Source organism: Thunnus thynnus, chromosome 6, assembly GCF_963924715.1.
Source record: "Thunnus thynnus chromosome 6, fThuThy2.1, whole genome shotgun sequence".
Classification (NCBI taxonomy): domain Eukaryota; kingdom Metazoa; phylum Chordata; class Actinopteri; order Scombriformes; family Scombridae; genus Thunnus; species Thunnus thynnus.
Window position 1 is genome coordinate 951,205 of NC_089522.1, and position 18,924 is coordinate 970,128.

General features: G+C 39.1%; 1 protein-coding gene across 3 annotated transcripts in view; it reads left to right on the forward strand.

The window, feature by feature from the left end:
• The window catches only part of prkcz (protein kinase C, zeta), a 135,940-nt gene that overhangs the window by 75,787 nt on the left and 41,229 nt on the right, over positions 1-18,924 (forward strand). For all 3 annotated transcript variants that reach the window (XM_067591195.1, XM_067591197.1, XM_067591196.1), the window contains 6 exons: positions 5,463-5,594; positions 8,616-8,706; positions 10,765-10,820; positions 10,980-11,174; positions 16,468-16,565; positions 18,694-18,780. In XM_067591195.1, coding sequence (XP_067447296.1) covers positions 5,463-5,594; positions 8,616-8,706; positions 10,765-10,820; positions 10,980-11,174; positions 16,468-16,565; positions 18,694-18,780 — 659 coding nt within the window. The remainder of the gene's footprint in view (positions 1-5,462; positions 5,595-8,615; positions 8,707-10,764; positions 10,821-10,979; positions 11,175-16,467; positions 16,566-18,693; positions 18,781-18,924) is intronic.

Here is an 18,924-nt window from a genome sequence, read left to right on the forward strand (position 1 = left end):
AACCCAAAAATATTCAGTTTACTGTCATAGAGACTAAAGGAACCAGAAGATATTCACATTTTTGAAGCTGGAAATGTTCTTCCTAAAAAATGACTCCAAATGATTAATTGATCATCAAAATAGTTTGCAATGAATTTAATAATTCGCAACGAATCGATGAATCAACTAATCGTTGCAGCTCTAACGTACCGTGTGTCTGATATAGACAGCTGTAGAGCTCTGTTGTTGTATTAGAAACACATCGTTGCAGTGGGTGACATGCTCTTTGGCCCTGTCTGCAGCAGTCTTTCCTGTATTTAATCTAAATGAAGTCTTCCACCATCCGTCCCGAACATAAATATATCCAGAAAAGCTTTTAGCATGCTTCAGTTGCCTAGAAAATGAATGAAATCTGTTGACAGTCGATGTTTAACGTTAATAAAAAATGTATTCTGAGTGGTGTTACGTTTCCTATAAAACATATTGTTATGAAGTATATTGTTGTGTATAAATATGCGCTGTAGTAGAGAGGGTTGTAATTTTTCCGATGTCTTTGGATGTTGCTTGAACATAAATCTACAGTTTAGCAGCAGGTGTTTGTATTGTTAACCAGCTGGTTTTCAGACTGGGATTTCTCTGACAGTTGTTGCTATGCCAGCTTCCAGGCGTCTGGTTGGTTCACTATGTTGTCCTCAGCATATAAATAAGCCAGGAAGAAGTAGGTCAGGTTTCTCCTCCCTTCTCTCACTCCATCCCTCTCTTTCCTCTCACTGTCTACACGTTTTCCCTCCATCCCTCCTCCTCCTCCTCCACCCTGCTCCATCTCCCCCTGACGCTGCAGTGGAGAAGGCTGCTTTGTGGATCCCTCCCATTAGACATAATGGGGTCTCTTTAGCTCCTGTCTCCCATGTGATGAAGTAGAATTCAGTCGTCCCCGCTGGCTGTTCAGGCGCTCCATTAGGGAGATGACTGACACCAGCCTCCTGTGGCACAAGAAAAAAAAAATGCAAACAGAAAGTCTGGTTCATGCAGACTGCTGTGAGAGAGGTGGAACGAGCAAATTTCCACTTTTGCTGAGTAGAGATGTGTTATCAGAATGAATAAATGGATGCATACAAACTTATATCTCCAGTGATGCTCACGACATCCAGATATTAACCTATAGAGGTTTGCTTTTCATTTCCATTCCATTTGTTTGTCTTTTAGTCAACAGAAAAAAAAAAGGGAGATACAGTATAGAATGAGATTTTCACTTTTTTTTCCGTTGCACTTACCTAGATGGAAAAAGAGCATATTTTGATGCCAATCTGCATCCAAATAAACGTTAAATATCTCTATATATTTTCTACATTTTGACACAGAGACACGCCTGCTCTGATTGCTCTCTAGTCCTTTAATAATATGGGTGAGTGGGGGAGAAAGTTGTTCCTTGTTTCTGTCTGTGTTGGACGGCAGCTTTTATCTTTCCGTCCTCCAGCAGGGGTCCGAGCATCAGACGTTACCACAGGGCTCAGCCATGTGCACACTTCACTGCACGTCTGTATGTTATGAATTGTTTTTATTCATGTGAAAATGAAATAACGAGGTTGACTAAACCTGCCACATGGTTCCACTGTAGCAGCAGAAGACACAGTATCATATTGCTCTCCACATGGGGTATTGACTAGTACATGTTAAACATTTTCAACATTTGCTTTTTACATTGAGATTATCTATCTGCAGCAGCTTTCTGATACATTCCTAACAGTTTTGAAGTATCCCAATGAGGGAAATTGGCCTTCAGGCTGTTATTTGTTGACCTATAGTGTCCATCAGAGCAGGGGCTCCCAGGCCCCGGGCCACGGTCTGGCACTGGGCCTCTGAAGATTTGCCAACCATATGATTCGGCAAAAAAGCTGAGTATTAATTACATAATGTCTATATCTGAACCAAAATGTATAGGATTAGTGAACAGGCCCCCATCACAATGGAGTGTGGAGAACAATAACCCCACAATGTAGGGAGATTTTACTGCTCAGTGTTCTCTGGTGGACAAACTATGTCATGGAAATACGGTGTCTGAAATACTTTGATATTTCTGTAGAGCAACCAATAACTAACCAAACCAGAAACTATGATTGGTTTATATAATCAGCCTTGTCGATTCAACGGCCAGAGTCTCTCTTCTTTTGGATGCACTGTGACGTTTTGAGAACACTTCATTTTAATTTTATTTTATATATTCAAAACCTGCTTTGAATATGTATGTAGTGTGGATTTGGGACGCAGCTTAAATCATCTGCTCTAACGTTTTCATCCTGCTGCCTTTGGGCACAGTGGTCACAAACAGCTCAACTGATACTGATGGAAATGGACGAGGCTCAACCTGATTGGCTGAGTAGAGCCAGCATGCTGTTACAACCACGTCCTTTGTTTCATGTGAAGTTACATCTTATCTGTTTGCATGTACTTGACAAAACAAGTATATATAGTATAGTATATGTTGTGGAGCTTTTGATCATATCACATGATCTTCATCAACAGATAGTTGAAGCATTTTCACTGCAGCTTTCTTCAATGATTTTGAACATGTTTTTTTGTATGAGGTGGTTTGTTTTCATTTTAAATTATTTTTATTTGTTTTCTTTTATTTTGTCACTCTTTTGCATTTTTATGTGATTGTTGTTCATTATGCAGATGACAGTGTGCTCTAGTTCTTACATCCTTTTTAAGAAATGCTCCTTATTAAAGTCATAAATAAACTTGAAATACAAAAAAAGGAGCTCATTTGCTATCCCTCTTTGTTATATCCTCTTATCCTTTGTTACAGTAATGACCCAGTATCACTGCACAGATCTCTGTAGATGTCATTGGTCAGCCTGCTCTGATGAGTTTTCTTTGTCAGAGGTAAATCAGACAGAGCATCATTTCTCAGCATATTAGGCTGCTCAGTTTCCAGGCACTCATATGATCTGTAATGCTGTCTGCTGGGCTGAAGGCAGGACTGTCAATCGATAAAAGCCTTTTTCATCCTCTCATCCTTTTATTCCCCAGCTGCAGTCGGCTGCTGGACCTCCACAACCAGCGCTTCAACATGACAAACAGCTAGAGAAATGATGCAATCTTCATCTGTGCCGGGTTCAGTCTGGCGGCTGCAGTGTAGTTGTGTGTTTGACAATCTCCTTAAATAGAAGCCTTTTATTTCTGATGATCCTGGCTGTCTGTTGTTTGCCCTTAAAAAGAGGTGTGGCCTCTTTGGTGCAAAATCTGAGGCCGGTTATGTCATGATGACGACTCTTAATATGACAATGTGATGAAATCCCAGGTTTGAGCAGACTCTGAGATTCTGGGATCACATTAGCACTCATCTCTAACAAAACTGAGCAGTGGGGAGAAGTCCAGCTGGGTCAAGGACATCACTGACAGACACCAATTTTACACATCATCAACTTAAGTTTCAAAAGTCTCTGCACACTTTACAGATAAAAAAAACATGACATCAGACACTTCACATGTAAGAAAATACACACAGTCCCAAACATACAAGTGATCATGTTAATACATCAAAGTGTTTCCAAGTGTTGGGGAGTTCTACTGCATATATTTAATGAGGTGGATAAAGCCTTGTGTGTCTCCAGATGGAGCTGTGTGAAATCTGATAAACTGCCTCAGGTGATGTCACTTGAGTCAGCGTCAGTTGGGTCTGATACAGAGGAGGATTATGGCCATGTATGAAAAATGTATTAGAGTTATGAGTTTTTAGTTTTTCCTTTTTGATATTATAACCTGTTTCTGGCTCTGTACAGTGTGTGTGTGCAGTCAGTCCTTCATCCTGATTCACTGCCTGCAGGTACTACTGGGAGAGAGGAGGAGGTACTGGTTTGTCTCAGCCAGTAACTAAGTTGAGAAGAATTTGCCAAATGTTAAGATACGTGGCAAACTCAGAGAAACAGTTAGGCTACATACAGACAGCTTTTGTTGTGATGCGCTGTGGTTGTGTAAAAAATACTGGCGGTGGATGAGACGCTACAGGCAAAGCAGTTGAAAATATCACTTTTCTACATGTTTGTGCTTTTTAAACAGGTAGTTTGATAAAGTATTTATTGGCTTTTTACTCATAAAGGTTTTGTTGCAGTGACAGTAACGGGTGTAGTTGTCATCAACTCCAGTTAAACTTAACTTTCACTTCACGTCCCCCTCACCGAAAAATGGCACCAAAAATAAATGTTTCACATGTGGCCCTTATCCTCTTCCGTAGTCTGAAGACTACAAGTTTGGAGATGAAAATGTGGAGGTGTGGAGTTATAAAGAAGTGAGGTTATCAGACCTCTGTGACCTGTTCTTCATCTCTGCTGGAGGCTAGCAGCTCCACTACTAGCATAACACACCCAAATCTGTAAAGTCAAGTGAATCAAGTCGAGTTGCATTGTGGGTACATTATCTTCTAAACATCAGCATGTTAATATTTTCATTGTAAGCATGTTAGCACGCTGACATTAGCATGTAGCTCAAAGCACTGCTGTGGCAAAGTACAACCTTACAAAGCAGCTAGCATGAATGTAGAACATTAAACATGTAAACACATTAGCAAGGCCTCTACTATGCTTATAGATCTCTGATAGTCTGGAAATGAAAGCTTAAAAATGTCTGTGTGAATTAATCCATTGCTTATTTATCAGTACTTGTGCTTGTAAAACTCTCGCCTGAACCCGAGGAGAGAACAACATAACTAAAAGCACTTCCTGGTGTTTTGTAGCCTGTCCAAAGCCTGACAGTTCATTTGACTTAATACTGCAGATTACTCTCAGGTTGTGAGCGCTGCGTATGAAAGAGAGTAGGGAGATAAAATAAAAGAGCCAAAAGTTTGTAATTCATGTATAAAAGTAAGCCTTAACCTCTATGTAGAGTTAGATTAGAGAGACTAAAGGAAGCCTTTGAAGTCAGACTGAAGAATTTCCATAGCAACGGAGCAGTGACTGGGACTCTTTGTTCCTCTCACTGTCAGCATACACACCCTGTGAATGAATGTTGTCGATACACCCAAGCACACACACTGCATCTTAAGTGTTGAAGTCTCCAGTGAGACATTTTGGTGACAGATTTATTGATGTCCAGGGACGCTGAGCTGCAAACTAAACATCCTTTTGGTACTAATATAGCAACGTAAGAGACAAGCTAAAAAAACAACCACAAAGAAAAAAACAATCAAAGAGCAAACGCTTGAGAGACCATGTTATGTAACAGAATGAACTTCAGCGAGTCTCAGCTACACAGAACCCCAGAAGTGTGCATGAGCCACCAAGATGCCAGTAAACAACGAAACAAGAAATGAAGATAAACAATCCAACTGCCATAAAAGCAGAATATTAATAGGGAATAACGAGCGCCCGGTGTGGCCTGTACAGTTGACTACTTGATGCCATCCTTGCTGAACACATTAATATTGATTGTGTCAGTCAGTGTGTGTCTGTTTCAGTGTGTCCTGTCCTGTGTGTGTCTAACAGAAAGCCTACTGTGGCCACTGTAGTGAAAGGATATGGGGGCTGGGCAGGCAGGGCTACAAGTGTATCAACTGCAAACTGCTGGTCCATAAGCGCTGTCACAGACTCATCCCTCAGACCTGCCAAAGGCTTATGGTGAGTATTTCATCACGTCCCGAGCAGCACACAGCAGTGCCAGCCTGTCCTATCCAACGCCAACACAGTCTCACAGCATTCTGGCAAACTCTGACATGAAGCCTACATTTTGTGGACACAAACGATGGGAATAATGCATCCCATCATCAGAGGAGTATTATGTGATAGTTGCACCAGTAGAACATACTGTATGCTGAACATGAGCATGATTTGAAAGTGTTCATTATGTCTCTTCATTTAAGTTTGAAGGGAAATAGAGAAAAGTGATTACAACTTGGGTCTTATTTTTGCCATTTATACCATCAACACTGGTTCCAGAAAGTGTAATGATTTTAACATCATTTAAGAGAGGTCATGTTTTATCCATCATTTGGCGGATGGCTTTAAATACTACAATAACCAGGAGCCTTAGCTGCCGTAGCTATGAAGAAGAAGCCACTTAAAGGAAAGGTTCACAACTTTGCAGGTATCTTAAACCAGCAGTCAGGTGTCCATATGAGCAGTGACAGAGGTTTTCCTTGTTGTAATCATTCCTCCTGTTCATACTGGATATTAAAAGATCCTTCAAATGTGTTTTCAATGGAAGTGATGGAGGCCAAAATCCACAGTGTGTCCACACAGTCATTTAAAAGTAGATGTGAAGCTTATATTCAACTTCATCAGTCTGAGTTAATCATATCAAGTGGATATTTGACACATTTACAGTCTTTTTAGCATCAAATTCCCTCTTTGTGTTTCCTCGGACAGTGTTTCCCTGTTGAGCTGCAGTGGAAGTATAGTAACAAAAAGAGGAACTTTGGCACTAAGAAGACTGTAACGTTGAAAGATATCTACTTGATTTGACTCATTTGGACGCTGAAGCTTCATATTAGCTTCAGATAAACTTTTAAATACATTTTTTTGTCCTCCATCACTTCCATTGTAAGATCATTATGAAGGGATCTTCTAATGGTCAGTATGAACAGGAGGAATGATTACAGCATAAAAACAGGTTTAATGTTCATTTGGGCTCCTGACTGTTATGATAAGACAGAGTCTGTCTGTTAAAATGCATCATTTTTGCACTTTGGAACAAAACAAATGGCGCTGGATTTGCTGAATTCATCCAAAATTAACCCAGAATCTGAAAATAAATTGATTTATCTCTGCAGATTATAATTCCATCTGCCATTAGTGTTGCATGTAACAGAATTCTAAGATCCGGGATTGAATGTGTCTTGCTGAAATGCACTTTGGGAATTGTAGTTATTCAGTTGTAGATGTAGTTTTTATGTCTACAGGCTTGTACCTTCAACTATTTATCAAAGAACCAGATATTTTCTAATGCAGTTGTTCATCTTTTGAACTGATATTTCAAACTGTAGAGGTGCTCCAACTGTAACACATAACATTGTCTGTGGGGAAAAATGAATGGGACTTTTAGACTGGAACCATAGGTGCCCGAAATAGCTCCGCCCACTTGGCAACACTATTGCTGAGATCTGGAAACACAACAACGTCACAGTCTGACAAGAGAAACACACACAAACAGTCAGACAAGCATGAAACATTAGCTTGTTCACAAGCTAATCAACCAGCCTATTGAGAGGTCAAAGTGAGCGCACCTGAAATGTTGGTAATAATCAGGTGCACTGTTGCACAACTACAGTAAGTACAGTAGGCCAGCACTGAAGCAGGAAGTTGGTCTGTAAACTGTGATGGATGTTTATAACAGATAGTTTGGGCTCATTTGACTGCACGCTTCCTGCCCTGTCGCTGTGTTCCCAGATCTTAGCAGTTAACTTGGTGAGTCAGTGTAGAGGTTAAAAACAGAGTAGCTAAAGCCAATACTTCTGTTGGTAGACTGTGTACAAACATCTGAAGAGGTGTATTGTACTCCCTGTGCCACCTGCTTCACAAGCTCATGAGTATCAAATAACTATAATAAGATAAGATTCCTGTTGTTGATGTTGTTCCTTGGACATCATGTGTCCACTGAAACAGCTAAGGGAATGCTAAGGCTGCAGTTCAGAGACAGCTTGAAACACTCTGTAAAGTTTTAGAATTGCTGTTGATAGACGGGAGAAGCAAGCCTCTGATCAAGTGACAGTAGAGAAATAAAATATCTCAGAAGAAATGAGCAAACAAGAAGCCAGGAAAACAAATACTGCTGGCACCTTCTCACAATCCATGAGTCCTGCTCTCACCTGCCATCATTAGAGACAGTGTTGTTATTACTGACAGAACTGATGACCACAACACAAATATAAGACCTGAGTTGTAATTAACTGGATTCATCAAAAAAATCAAACCTAGAAATAGAATCTAGGTTCTGTTCTTACGTTTTAAATGTCAGACTGACTGTTTGAAGACATCTTCAGGTAAGACTTCAATGAAGAGAAATTAACTGATCTCACTCTCTGCACACAAGAAACATTACCTTTCAGCACATGCACACCTTTTCAGACTAGAATATTAAAATCCTCACACTGCACAGTATGCTGTTCTTTTTTTTGACAGAAAACTAGTGAGCACTTTAATATGATCATACAGTTTAACCTCAGCCTCAATCTCAGTACCTCTCTGACCCTTATCTTATAGCTGCTGGCAGCATACATACATACAAACCTCTGACCAAATACAGAGATCCAAAATTCAGCCTCTGAGGCCTAAAACTCTGACTAAAAAATCAATGTAGTCTGTACACTGTTTGCGCTTGTACTGAGCTAACTGTCCCCCATCAGCAGTGGGAAATCACTTCTTTGTTACAGCTTCAACTCTGTATCTTCAGTGTGAGATAAGTGACTTTGAGGCCTGATAAGATGAAATGATCAAATGCATTTCCATAGTGTCTGAGTAACATGCTCTCTGTACGTTGCTGAGAACACCTCTCTAAATACAGACATCTTCCTCTCAGTCCTTGGCAACATGATTCATCACACATTCTTCCAGAAGTGTCAAACTATGAGTGGCTACGTCTGTGGATATCAGTGGAGATCAGTCCGGGGATATTTAGGTGGATTTTTGAATTTCTTTGTTCAGGATCCAGTCATGCCATCACAGGAGCCCCCTTCAGATGCAAAGAGCGAAGAGGTGGACCTTCCACCAGATGACACAGAAGACACAGATGGGAGTAAGTAACATGGAAACCTTCTTAATAAGTTAAGACAACTGTAAATGGAAGTGTGAGCTGTTTGCACTGCTTTGAGATAAAAGACAAAAAGAGCAACTCTGAGTCAGTTAACTGTAAATGTAACAGATGAGCAGTTTAATAAAGAATAGGCCACTCAGAACAATGCTATTATCAGGATACAGTACATGAACATAATTCATGCATAATTTTATGGCTGTCCAGTTAGAACAAAATGAAAAATTGTTTTATACCCATTTGTTTTAGACGTTGTTTTATATCCATTAGAAACAGTCCTTTGGGATTCTGCTGTGTGCATTTGAAAGATGGAGGCACCTCAGAGTGCTTATAGACTTGATTTGAACAGTTTGCACACATAGACAAAAAAGCTGCAACTCAAATGTTGCTCATTGTTGAATTGGTGAACAAAAAGTCAGGTGGAAGTAAACAGAACAGTGGAGAGAAAATAGAGAGAAGCATCGGGAGCTATTGTGTTTGACTAGCACTAGCTCATCTAGGTGTTAGCGGTTAGCTTGCTAGCTACAGCAGTTCACCAAATAGTCCTGCTAGTAGTCACTACATTCATCAAACTTCTGGCCCCGCTTACTGTGCGTGGATGAGCAAATGTCACTTTGTGGTGTTACTGCAGCTTTAAAGAGAGGACACTCTGGCTCATCTCAAGGTGTAGTCTTTCAATTCTGAAATTAGTACCACAAAGTCTTTTCTGATCAACAACACCTGAGTATCTCTCTTTGCACAGTGTAAATATAACGAATCAGGAGGTTACTATGCGTGTGTCCAAAATTCATACTGCACACTAATTCTATGCAGATTTTGAATATGTTATGTGGTCACACTGGAAAAATAACAAAATACTGAAAACAGTCAATATTCCTACTAAAAACAGTTAATTTTGAATGTGGTGTTGATGGACACCTTTCTACCACAATGAAAAGCACAAAGGAAACAGAAGATCTGCTCACAGCTGGAAAAGCTGATAAAATAATAATGGATGGTGGTAAAGCAACTCCAGGAGAACCTCAGGGAACAAAACCATCTAGTACGTTCTGCTGTGGCTTTGTGGAGCGTTCTCAAGTTACAGCTGGATTGACATGAAGCATCTCCTGTTCTTGCATTTTCTCTTAGTACTGTATACTACATACTGTGTTCAGGTAATATGGTGAAGTGGGACGCAGCATAATGTTGTATTGTTGAGTTCTATATATCTATATTCAGCCCCCACTGTTCATATATCAAGCTAACCTAACCCTAAATTGCCTCTTGTGGATACATAGCATGCATACATGCATATATGCATATATGCATGCATTTATAAACTTCTCTAACATGGCTTTGTCAAATCCACAACCTACTCCTTAATTTTTCAAGCAGTGCAGCAGTGAAACTCACATGACAGCATCAAAAACACAAACATACATCAGTTAACAAAGCTCCCATGAGTTTAAATGAGCAATAAATAAATAATCATAAAAAATAAGACTGTGAATTGATCTACAGAGAAGTACTATGTAAATGTTCCCTTGTTGTATGTTGAAGATGCCATTTGTACTGTATATTACATGTACTGTACAGTACACTGTATAAACACAAGTACAGTAGTTACCAGAGATGGTTCCCACAGCTCTTGCTGCAACTCTAGGAGTCCCCAGACACATGAATTATAATAATATAGTATAACGACTACTTTGTTAAGAGGATTCACTCTAGTCCCTGGTAGCTTCACCTCACACTCACTATCATCAGTCACTGTATGTAAGTCTAAAAACACCACTACTCTCTGATGGGTCCATAGAACAGAGTCTTAAATCCTGTTAAAAGGAGGCAGTGGAGTAATGTGGGGTTCTGTTTGGGGATCCCTGATAAGAGAACCCCCTGTGGATTGACCTAGTTTGGTACAGTATATCCTGTGACTGGCTGGACTTGATTCTCTGTACTTTACCTCCCTCTACTGGCCCAAAAAAAACCAACATGTTAAAGTGTAGATTCAATTCAGTCACATTGGACATTAACTCAGTGACTCTCTGTATTTGTTTCCTGCAGTACCTTTTTTAGCACACAACTGTACAGTGGACAAAACAGAAGATGCAGATGCAGAGGTGAGAAGGACTGAATTTACTTTCTCAGTCATTACATTTTCTTCTGTTTAAAAATATTTAGTAAGTCATGTTATTTAATCATTCTTCTACTAACTAAAACTATAACTATACATTGAGGTATTTGGAGTGTCACATTATTCTAACTCTACCCGACTCCAGGATATCAAGGCAGTAGTGGATGGCATCGATGGCATTAAGCTGTCTCAGGGTCTGGCACTGGGGCTGGGTGACTTCGACCTGATCCGAGTGATCGGGCGTGGCAGCTACGCCAAGGTTCTGCTGGTTCGGCTAAAGAAGAACGAGCAGGTTTACGCCATGAAGGTGGTGAAGAAGGAGCTGGTTCATGATGATGAGGTGAGGATCCGAGTATACCTGGGATGTCAAGATGTGACAAAGAAGCAGCAGATATTTGACTCTCAGTATGTTAGTTACCTCTATTCTAATAACCAAAAATAACAAGGTATCTTGACGGAGTGGTTGCTGTTTGTTTCTAAGTCATTGTATGTTGACAGCGTGCTTCTAATGCATGTTTGAACGCATAATTCACAGCAACAGTATTTGTAGCTTGGCTCCTTATACTAGCCACCCTTCCAGATGTAAATCCCTTTTTAACATGGACACATATGGTTTGTGTCGGCGTTATAAACATGGTTGTGAAGGCATCGGGTGTAAACATTTGCAACATGGCATGTACAATCATAATTCTGGTTTATTACAATTTAGGTCCTATTTCCATAGTATTTGGCCATCATTCCTATCAGTTTTGATAACATTGTACTCACTGAGTTGACTGATGGGATGTGGGAACATGGTGACAACGCTACAATGAAGTCCAGTACAGGTTGTAACAATTTATCTAGATCATCTAAAACACTTTGTTTAAACAGTAGGTGAGTGCACACAAAATGCCAGTAATAATCCCTCATCCTACTTACAGCTGATCAAAGTTTATCCTGGATAAAAGTTTGGGTAATATTTTCATCCTTGCTTATCTTTTTCTCTTCTGAATAAGTTTGTCTAACCTGTGGGTTTGTTTCCAACCTCACTGATTGTCTGACTGCTTGTGTTTGTTGCCCCATCAACCTTCTTTTTAATGATCACTGTGTTCCCAAATGATATTATTACTGATAGAAATTATGGCAAAATCTACAAAGGTAGAACTCAAAGTCATCTTTTCATCTTGGTGCTTTTTTGTCCAGAAATGGATTCCTAAAGAAGAGATTGCAAATGTTATGTTTGGCCTCAGGTATTTATGCACCTGTTTATTTCTGCACATCTAACACAGTCTCTTGCTCTCTCTGAGAGCAAGGGGCTTCCACTTTTTATTTTTGGATTACCTAGAAATACAGTAGATAGAGGACAAGGTGACAACACTGCATAGGGTCGCTTTTGCAGAGTGGAGTTGTGTCAGCACACACTGGTAACATATGATACATGTCAAAACAGTTTTCTTTTTAAGCTCATACACAGGTGACATCAGCATGTTCCACTGTCCTGTTTCCCTGCGTCAACACGCTCCAGAAAAGCAGCAGTTTAATCACACTTGCTGCCTGTAAGTGTCATATCCCAGCTACTGTACCATGATTATGTCTTTTGTCTGATCGGCACCTCCATTGAGTGCTATATAGATGTCAAATGACGAGATGCTGTGAGTCGCAGCCAGTGTGTGTTGTACTTCAGGGTGGAACTCGTAGACGGCACAGAAGAAGATGGTATGTAAATCCTGTGCACAGATCCAGGATAGATGAAGGTGAACGTAGTCTATGAGCGAAGCAAATGTATTCCATAGCTGAGGAGGTGAATTTTAAATGCATATGATTTTTCATATGAGTCCTTGTTCTTGGACTTAGAGGACTGCTGTTTCCTACATCTGTTTAATTGCTTTGTAGTTGGCTAGAATGAAAAGCAGCAGAGCTTTGGGTCCCTGGGGGGCAGGGATCGGGAAGTGCTGGACTATGTAACAAGTGTAAGAGCAGTAATCAGTGTGAAAAAGAAAGACCGAAGGATAATGTATGGGATAAAAGTTTCAGACATAAGGATAATTTCAAAGCAAGAACGAGTGAAAGGGAGTGAACAAGACTGAGTCAGAGACTGGTGGTGGAGCTTCTGAAAAGAATGAGGAAAAAAAAAGAATCGGACAAAGGAGGAAGAAGAGGGAGAGGGGGTGGAAACAGCACCAAAGTGGCAGAGAGCACATGAATTGGAAAAATGTCTTAGGAGGAAGCAGGAATGAGTGAGTGGGTGACTCATAGGAAGAGGGGGAAGAGGAGAGGGAAGATGAAACATATTTTTTGCAGTGATGTATCGCCAGATGAACATGACGTGAAATTCATTTCAAAAAGGAAAAGTCTGCATAATGCTCCTAAAGCAAGAAATATGCAGACATACACATAATTGACATTCATTTTTTTATTATTTAAGAGAATGTAGCAGGCAGAATACGGTGTTTCCTTATTTCCAAGGATTATGACACATTTTTTCAGGAGTGTACATAAAAAGGAACAATTACAGTACTTCCATATTCAGCTTCTTAAAGGCAACATTTATGCAAATTACAGAAAATCATTTTTTCACATACAGTACCTGTGGTGGTGTCTAGTCATGCTGATTATTTTGGTTTTATTTGTCCAGATTTTAATATATCTGTCTGTGTGTGTCTACGTTCTTCCAAAGAAATAATCCTATGAAACCTATTGACAGTGTGTTCTGTGGATTAAGAGATGTTGAATTTTTTCAAATGTTGTTTTTCACTGGTGAACAGCAATGCTATGTCCTGCTGATGGCCACAAGATGGAGCTATTGCTCAGCTGACATCTCCTTCAACACAAACCCCACCAGGCTGATGTAGCCACATAAAGCATCACTGTCCAGAGCTACTGCATCATCCAACATCTGCACAACTAATTCAATCATGTTGCAGGCCTCATGCGCTCCGTTTCCATCATCAATTTTTTAATATTTTTTTCTCTTCCACACATGAACACCTCATACTTACGTCCAGTGTTTAAATCCAGATATTCTTGGACATCTAAAGCAATTTGACTCTGTGACAAAGAGGCAGTTTTGCTGTAATGAAGAGAACCTAAAGATATCATCAAGTCCTCTCGATGTTTTTATTGGACAAACCTTTTTCATTTATTCATGGCCCTATTGATGCACATTAGTTGAATTATTCATCTCTTCAGTAGTGTAATGCCTGACATCAAAGGAGGGTATTAAGAGCTTTGCACAGACAGACTACAAACTACTAAAGTAGCTGAAATGACCAATAGGAGATGTGTTAGGATGGCATATTCTGCATAATTATAAATTCCTCAAGTAATAATGAGTTGACCAGAAGGAATTTACTATCATATGCACTCTATGGGGTCTCTGTTGTTATGTTATAAATTACCCATACGGTGTCGGAGCACAGCATGGAGAGCTGAAATTTAGACACACTCTATTGTAACTCACATAAAACATTAACTATCATCAACTTAATGATACTGTAAATCAGCATAAAACATCCTTGCCTCAGGCGAAACACTCATAGCTTTCTATAACTGAAGTATGAACAATTAAAAGCACAGATGACTGATAACAATACAGTGTGAGTACTCCAGAGATTAGATCTGTTATTAAATTGTTGGAAGGGGTCCCGCTTTGCTCACAGTCTGTGATTTAAAGGAACAGGGTATATTTATTCAGCTGCTATTGCAATTCTGAGACACTTGTACTTTACTTGAATATTTCCATTTTATACTACTGTATAAAAATTCAGCATTATGTATGTGTTGGATTGTCCATAAATATATCATATTTTAATATTTTTTAAGAGAGCAGTCACATTTTTTCAGTCGAAGGAAAAAGATGTATCCTTACCTTTCAAATTCAGATTTAATGACCTATTGTGAGCATATAAAATGTGATGCATTGTACTATCCAACAGTGTCGCATAAAGTTGCTTCTAATGCTGCTCAGTGATAATAATACAAGTATTTAATATATAATAATGTAACAGACAGAGGCCAGTCTGCATAATGACGACTTTAACTTTCATACATTTACCTAAAGTTCCCCACCAGACATGTTTTAAGACATATAACAATATTTTCCACATCACACCTGTGTACGTTTCATACTGGACCAGAATCTGCTTCCAAAATAGTTGTGATGTCACAAATCATGCTTGTAGGCCCGCCCCTTAAAATCAGACTTTCAATGAGCTCAGAGAAACTTTCCACTTTCAGCAGATGATGTGAAAACAAACTCTGCACATCCATCATTCTGCTCAGAGAAGAAGAACAACATCCAACTGTAGGAACAAGAAGAAAAACAGATTTTTGAGTGGAGAGAGACTTTTTTAAAAAAAAAAGGATCTAAATACTTTTTCCACCACTGCTGACAGTAAACAACGTTGCTGCAGTCACGTTCATAGTTCACATTTTCACAATCTGACAACAGCAATTTATGAAACCTTATATCTTTAAAGCCATCAAGACCTAGATTGTGCCTGATTGTGCCAGAGATTTTTACCCTCAATACACACCTAGTGATGCTATGTTTGATTCAATGTTTATGGCAACTAGTTCCAACCACACCCCAAAAATCAAGGAAGTAATTGTCCTGCTGTGACGTTTTAAAGGTGTGATCACTGTCTGCTGAGGGACTTGAGAAGTGTGCCAAGTAGCTGTCTGTCCCTAAACCTAGATGAAAATGAAGTTTCTCTATTTTAAACCAGTCATCTGGTATGCAGAATTATGACATTTGACAAGAATGAAACATTTGTGAATTCAGGGTGTGTGTTTTTTAAGCCAGATAAAGGTGTCTAAATGTGCCTTTAGACCATGTTTAACACCTGGCCATACCTGTCCCTGGGTGAAGAGCCATCATAGCCTTCTCCTGGCTGATTCCTACTGCCTCATTGGTGTCTTTGTAGTCTAGGCGACATGAATTATACAGATATGGATAAGGGTGCAACACTTTCGAATATTTTCCTTGTTGCACTCGATTGCGTGAACGATAAAGAAAAGAAAGCTTGAGAGACAATAATTCCAAACTGTTTTGGAAAGGTGCAAAAAACCATCAGGACAAGGTTTAGAACCAAGTTCATATGAAGCCTACTGAGGCCTTAACTCTGTCAGTTGTTTTCGCTTTGTCTTTTAATGACATCTCAGGTTATAATGTGATATTAGAGCACTGTCTCAATATATTTGTCTAAGCTTTTGGAAAATAAAATGCATTGTCAAAATGTGGATTGAACAAATGTGGATTTGGTTCTGTTTTGCTCAGCGTTGTCTATCTACATTTCTGACACTTCTAACTCATAAGGCAATATACAAACTCTCAAAAGATTATGTTTGGCCTTCATTTGGGTCAATGACTAACTGGTGGATAGTTTTCAAGACAGGCTTGGCTTGCTGCCTAGTTATCTTTTTACACTCCATCCAAGGTCCACTCCCTTAACCAGGCCAGTCCAAGGAACAAAACAGAGTAATCCTGAGTGTGAGGACTGTGCTCCAGATAGATTTAAATCTATAACATGGTGTATCTCCATCTGTCTGTTTAACCACAAAGAAACTATTGATCAGACAAATTGATTGTCACTACATTATCTTTTCTTCATGCCATCTCTGTCTCTGTCTGTCTCTCCTCATCTCTCCAGGATATTGACTGGGTGCAGACAGAGAAACATGTGTTCGAGCAGGCGTCCACCAATCCATTCTTAGTAGGCCTCCACTCCTGTTTCCAGACAGAAAGTCGGTAAGAGCATGATAAGGCTGACACCTTTTGAAGAGCTCATGCTGTATTTATAGCCAATACATGTCAGTTACAGCTCTGTAATACAGTTCACAGTAGCTGACAGTTCACACTGAAGTGAAATGTTACTCCCTGAGGAATGTCTTTTCATTGATGAAGGATAAGGTTGCTGTTCTTTTATCTTTTCATAATTATCAACAAATCTCAAGAAAAGACCAAAACATATAATGAAGTTAACCTATTAGATAAATAAGTATTGTACCTAAAAACTTCAGGTGTAAAAGTTATCTATGACTCTCAAGATGCATTTCAGCTAAAAACATCCAATCACTGAGCTTAAGGTTCTGTTGTGTACGCCGCTGACTGATGACTAATTTTACCGTCTGCAAGAGTTCTGACTTCTTCTCCATAGCAACAGCAGCTGAGGCTCATGGGTATTGTAGTATTTTTAGCTGTCCGCCATGCCAAAATGATTAACATAATAAACATGATTACTCAGAAACAAAGTTGAAATAAGTGAAACTGGTGGTCATAATATAAACCTATTGGATCGTTACATTATCTGGGAGAGTCCCCAAAAGTAATATTGAGGATATTGTTTAAAGAAAAATGGGAATATTGAATGGCTAAAAACACTTTCAGGACTTAGGAACTCTATTATTGAGAAAGAAAGACTCTGCACACTTTGGTCCAGTACAAGTATTTCATAATGAAGCTAAAGTTTTGGTCATTAGACCATCATCAGCACAAATGTTATAATGAAAAAAGCTTTTTAATGCAAGTACACACAGGAACTACAGTTCACACTAGGCCCAAATTCATAGGAAGCTCCACAGACAGCATAGTATCACAAATACTGAGGTTCTCTACATCTTTCATATGAACATTATGCTTCAGAGGTTTACTGATGTGTTTAGGGGTCATAGGTGTTGCTCCTCATGTTTGTGCCATATTTGCTTCCCTTGTATTACTTCTGATACTTCTCAGTATTTCCATTGTTTTGATTTCCTGATTGTTTTCTGTACTGATTCATCGTCAGTTTGTGATACAGGTATGTTGTATCTATGCAGCCTCTCATGTATCTGGACCTCAGGAAACAACTATGAACTGCATTTCCCATGTGGTCTTGCCCTAATGAGGGTCTAGTGACTGAAAGCAGTTGGGCAAAGTGTTCAGAGCTTTCCTTCTTCCATATTTGAAGTTTTTGGTTCTCTTGCAGCTTGTACTTATGTTCTTAAAACTGGGTAACGTAGTCCTTCATCACAATGAACATAGCAAGTGTAGTTTATTCCTCTGTGCATGTAAACACTTAGTGTGCTTGGAAATTTCTCCATGAGATGAAAATGCAATTATGGAGTTTCAGAAAAAACTGCACTGCCAATGTTCATTTAAATGAAACAAAAGGTATGTGTCAGTCCAATAGAACGGCTCTTTCATGTCTTTTTAACATCTCGTCTTTGGATGTCTTTGTCTGTGGTTCAGAGGCATAAACTATATCAGGCTACAAAGACAATACTTGTTAGTATCAGTTCATTGTTGGTCTTTGGTCTTAGATGATATCAGCCTTTGTTTCCCAGAAATACTAATTCAGTAGCTTTCAACAGGCACTTATGAGTCAACAGGTATTCAAAGATATAGAACACACCTTCTCTAGAAGCAGATTGATTTAAATCAAAATGACGTAGTGCGTGTACTCTTTTATTGCCGATATACTCATGATATTTCATAAAGATCTGAAGTCTTGTTCACCTGCAGGACATGTCATTATGTATCTATTATGTATGTATTATCTTATTATTTTTCACATTTTTTAAAAACTATCTAGTCATAACCTTTTTTTGGTAACACTTTAAGTCGCCCTGTTTAGCATTTATAAGCAGTATACAAACATCAAGAAATGGTTTACAACACACTATAACGCAGATATAAGGACATTTTTAAGTGGTTATTAATCTACAGCATTTGTCAGCAATTACATATTATTGCAGCTGGAGGGGTTATAGTATATAGTATACTGCAGATATGAACCACTTATTAAATGTTTGTATGCAGCTTATAAATGCTAGATTAGTAAAGTGTTACTATATCAGTGATATACTGATGAATTTTCCCATCATGCTCTGGTTTCCAGGTTATTCCTGGTGATTGAATATGTGAACGGCGGGGACTTGATGTTTCATATGCAGCGACAACGGAAGCTCCCTGAAGAACATGCAAGGTAAACATCCAGATGTTACAACACCTGTTTACATACATGGTTTTTAAATACTTAATTCCCAGTCCAGAGTTTAAACATCTGTATTTAGATATAGTAAATAGTCTGAGGTGTGTTACTTCCATATGAACTCACGTCAAAGGAACT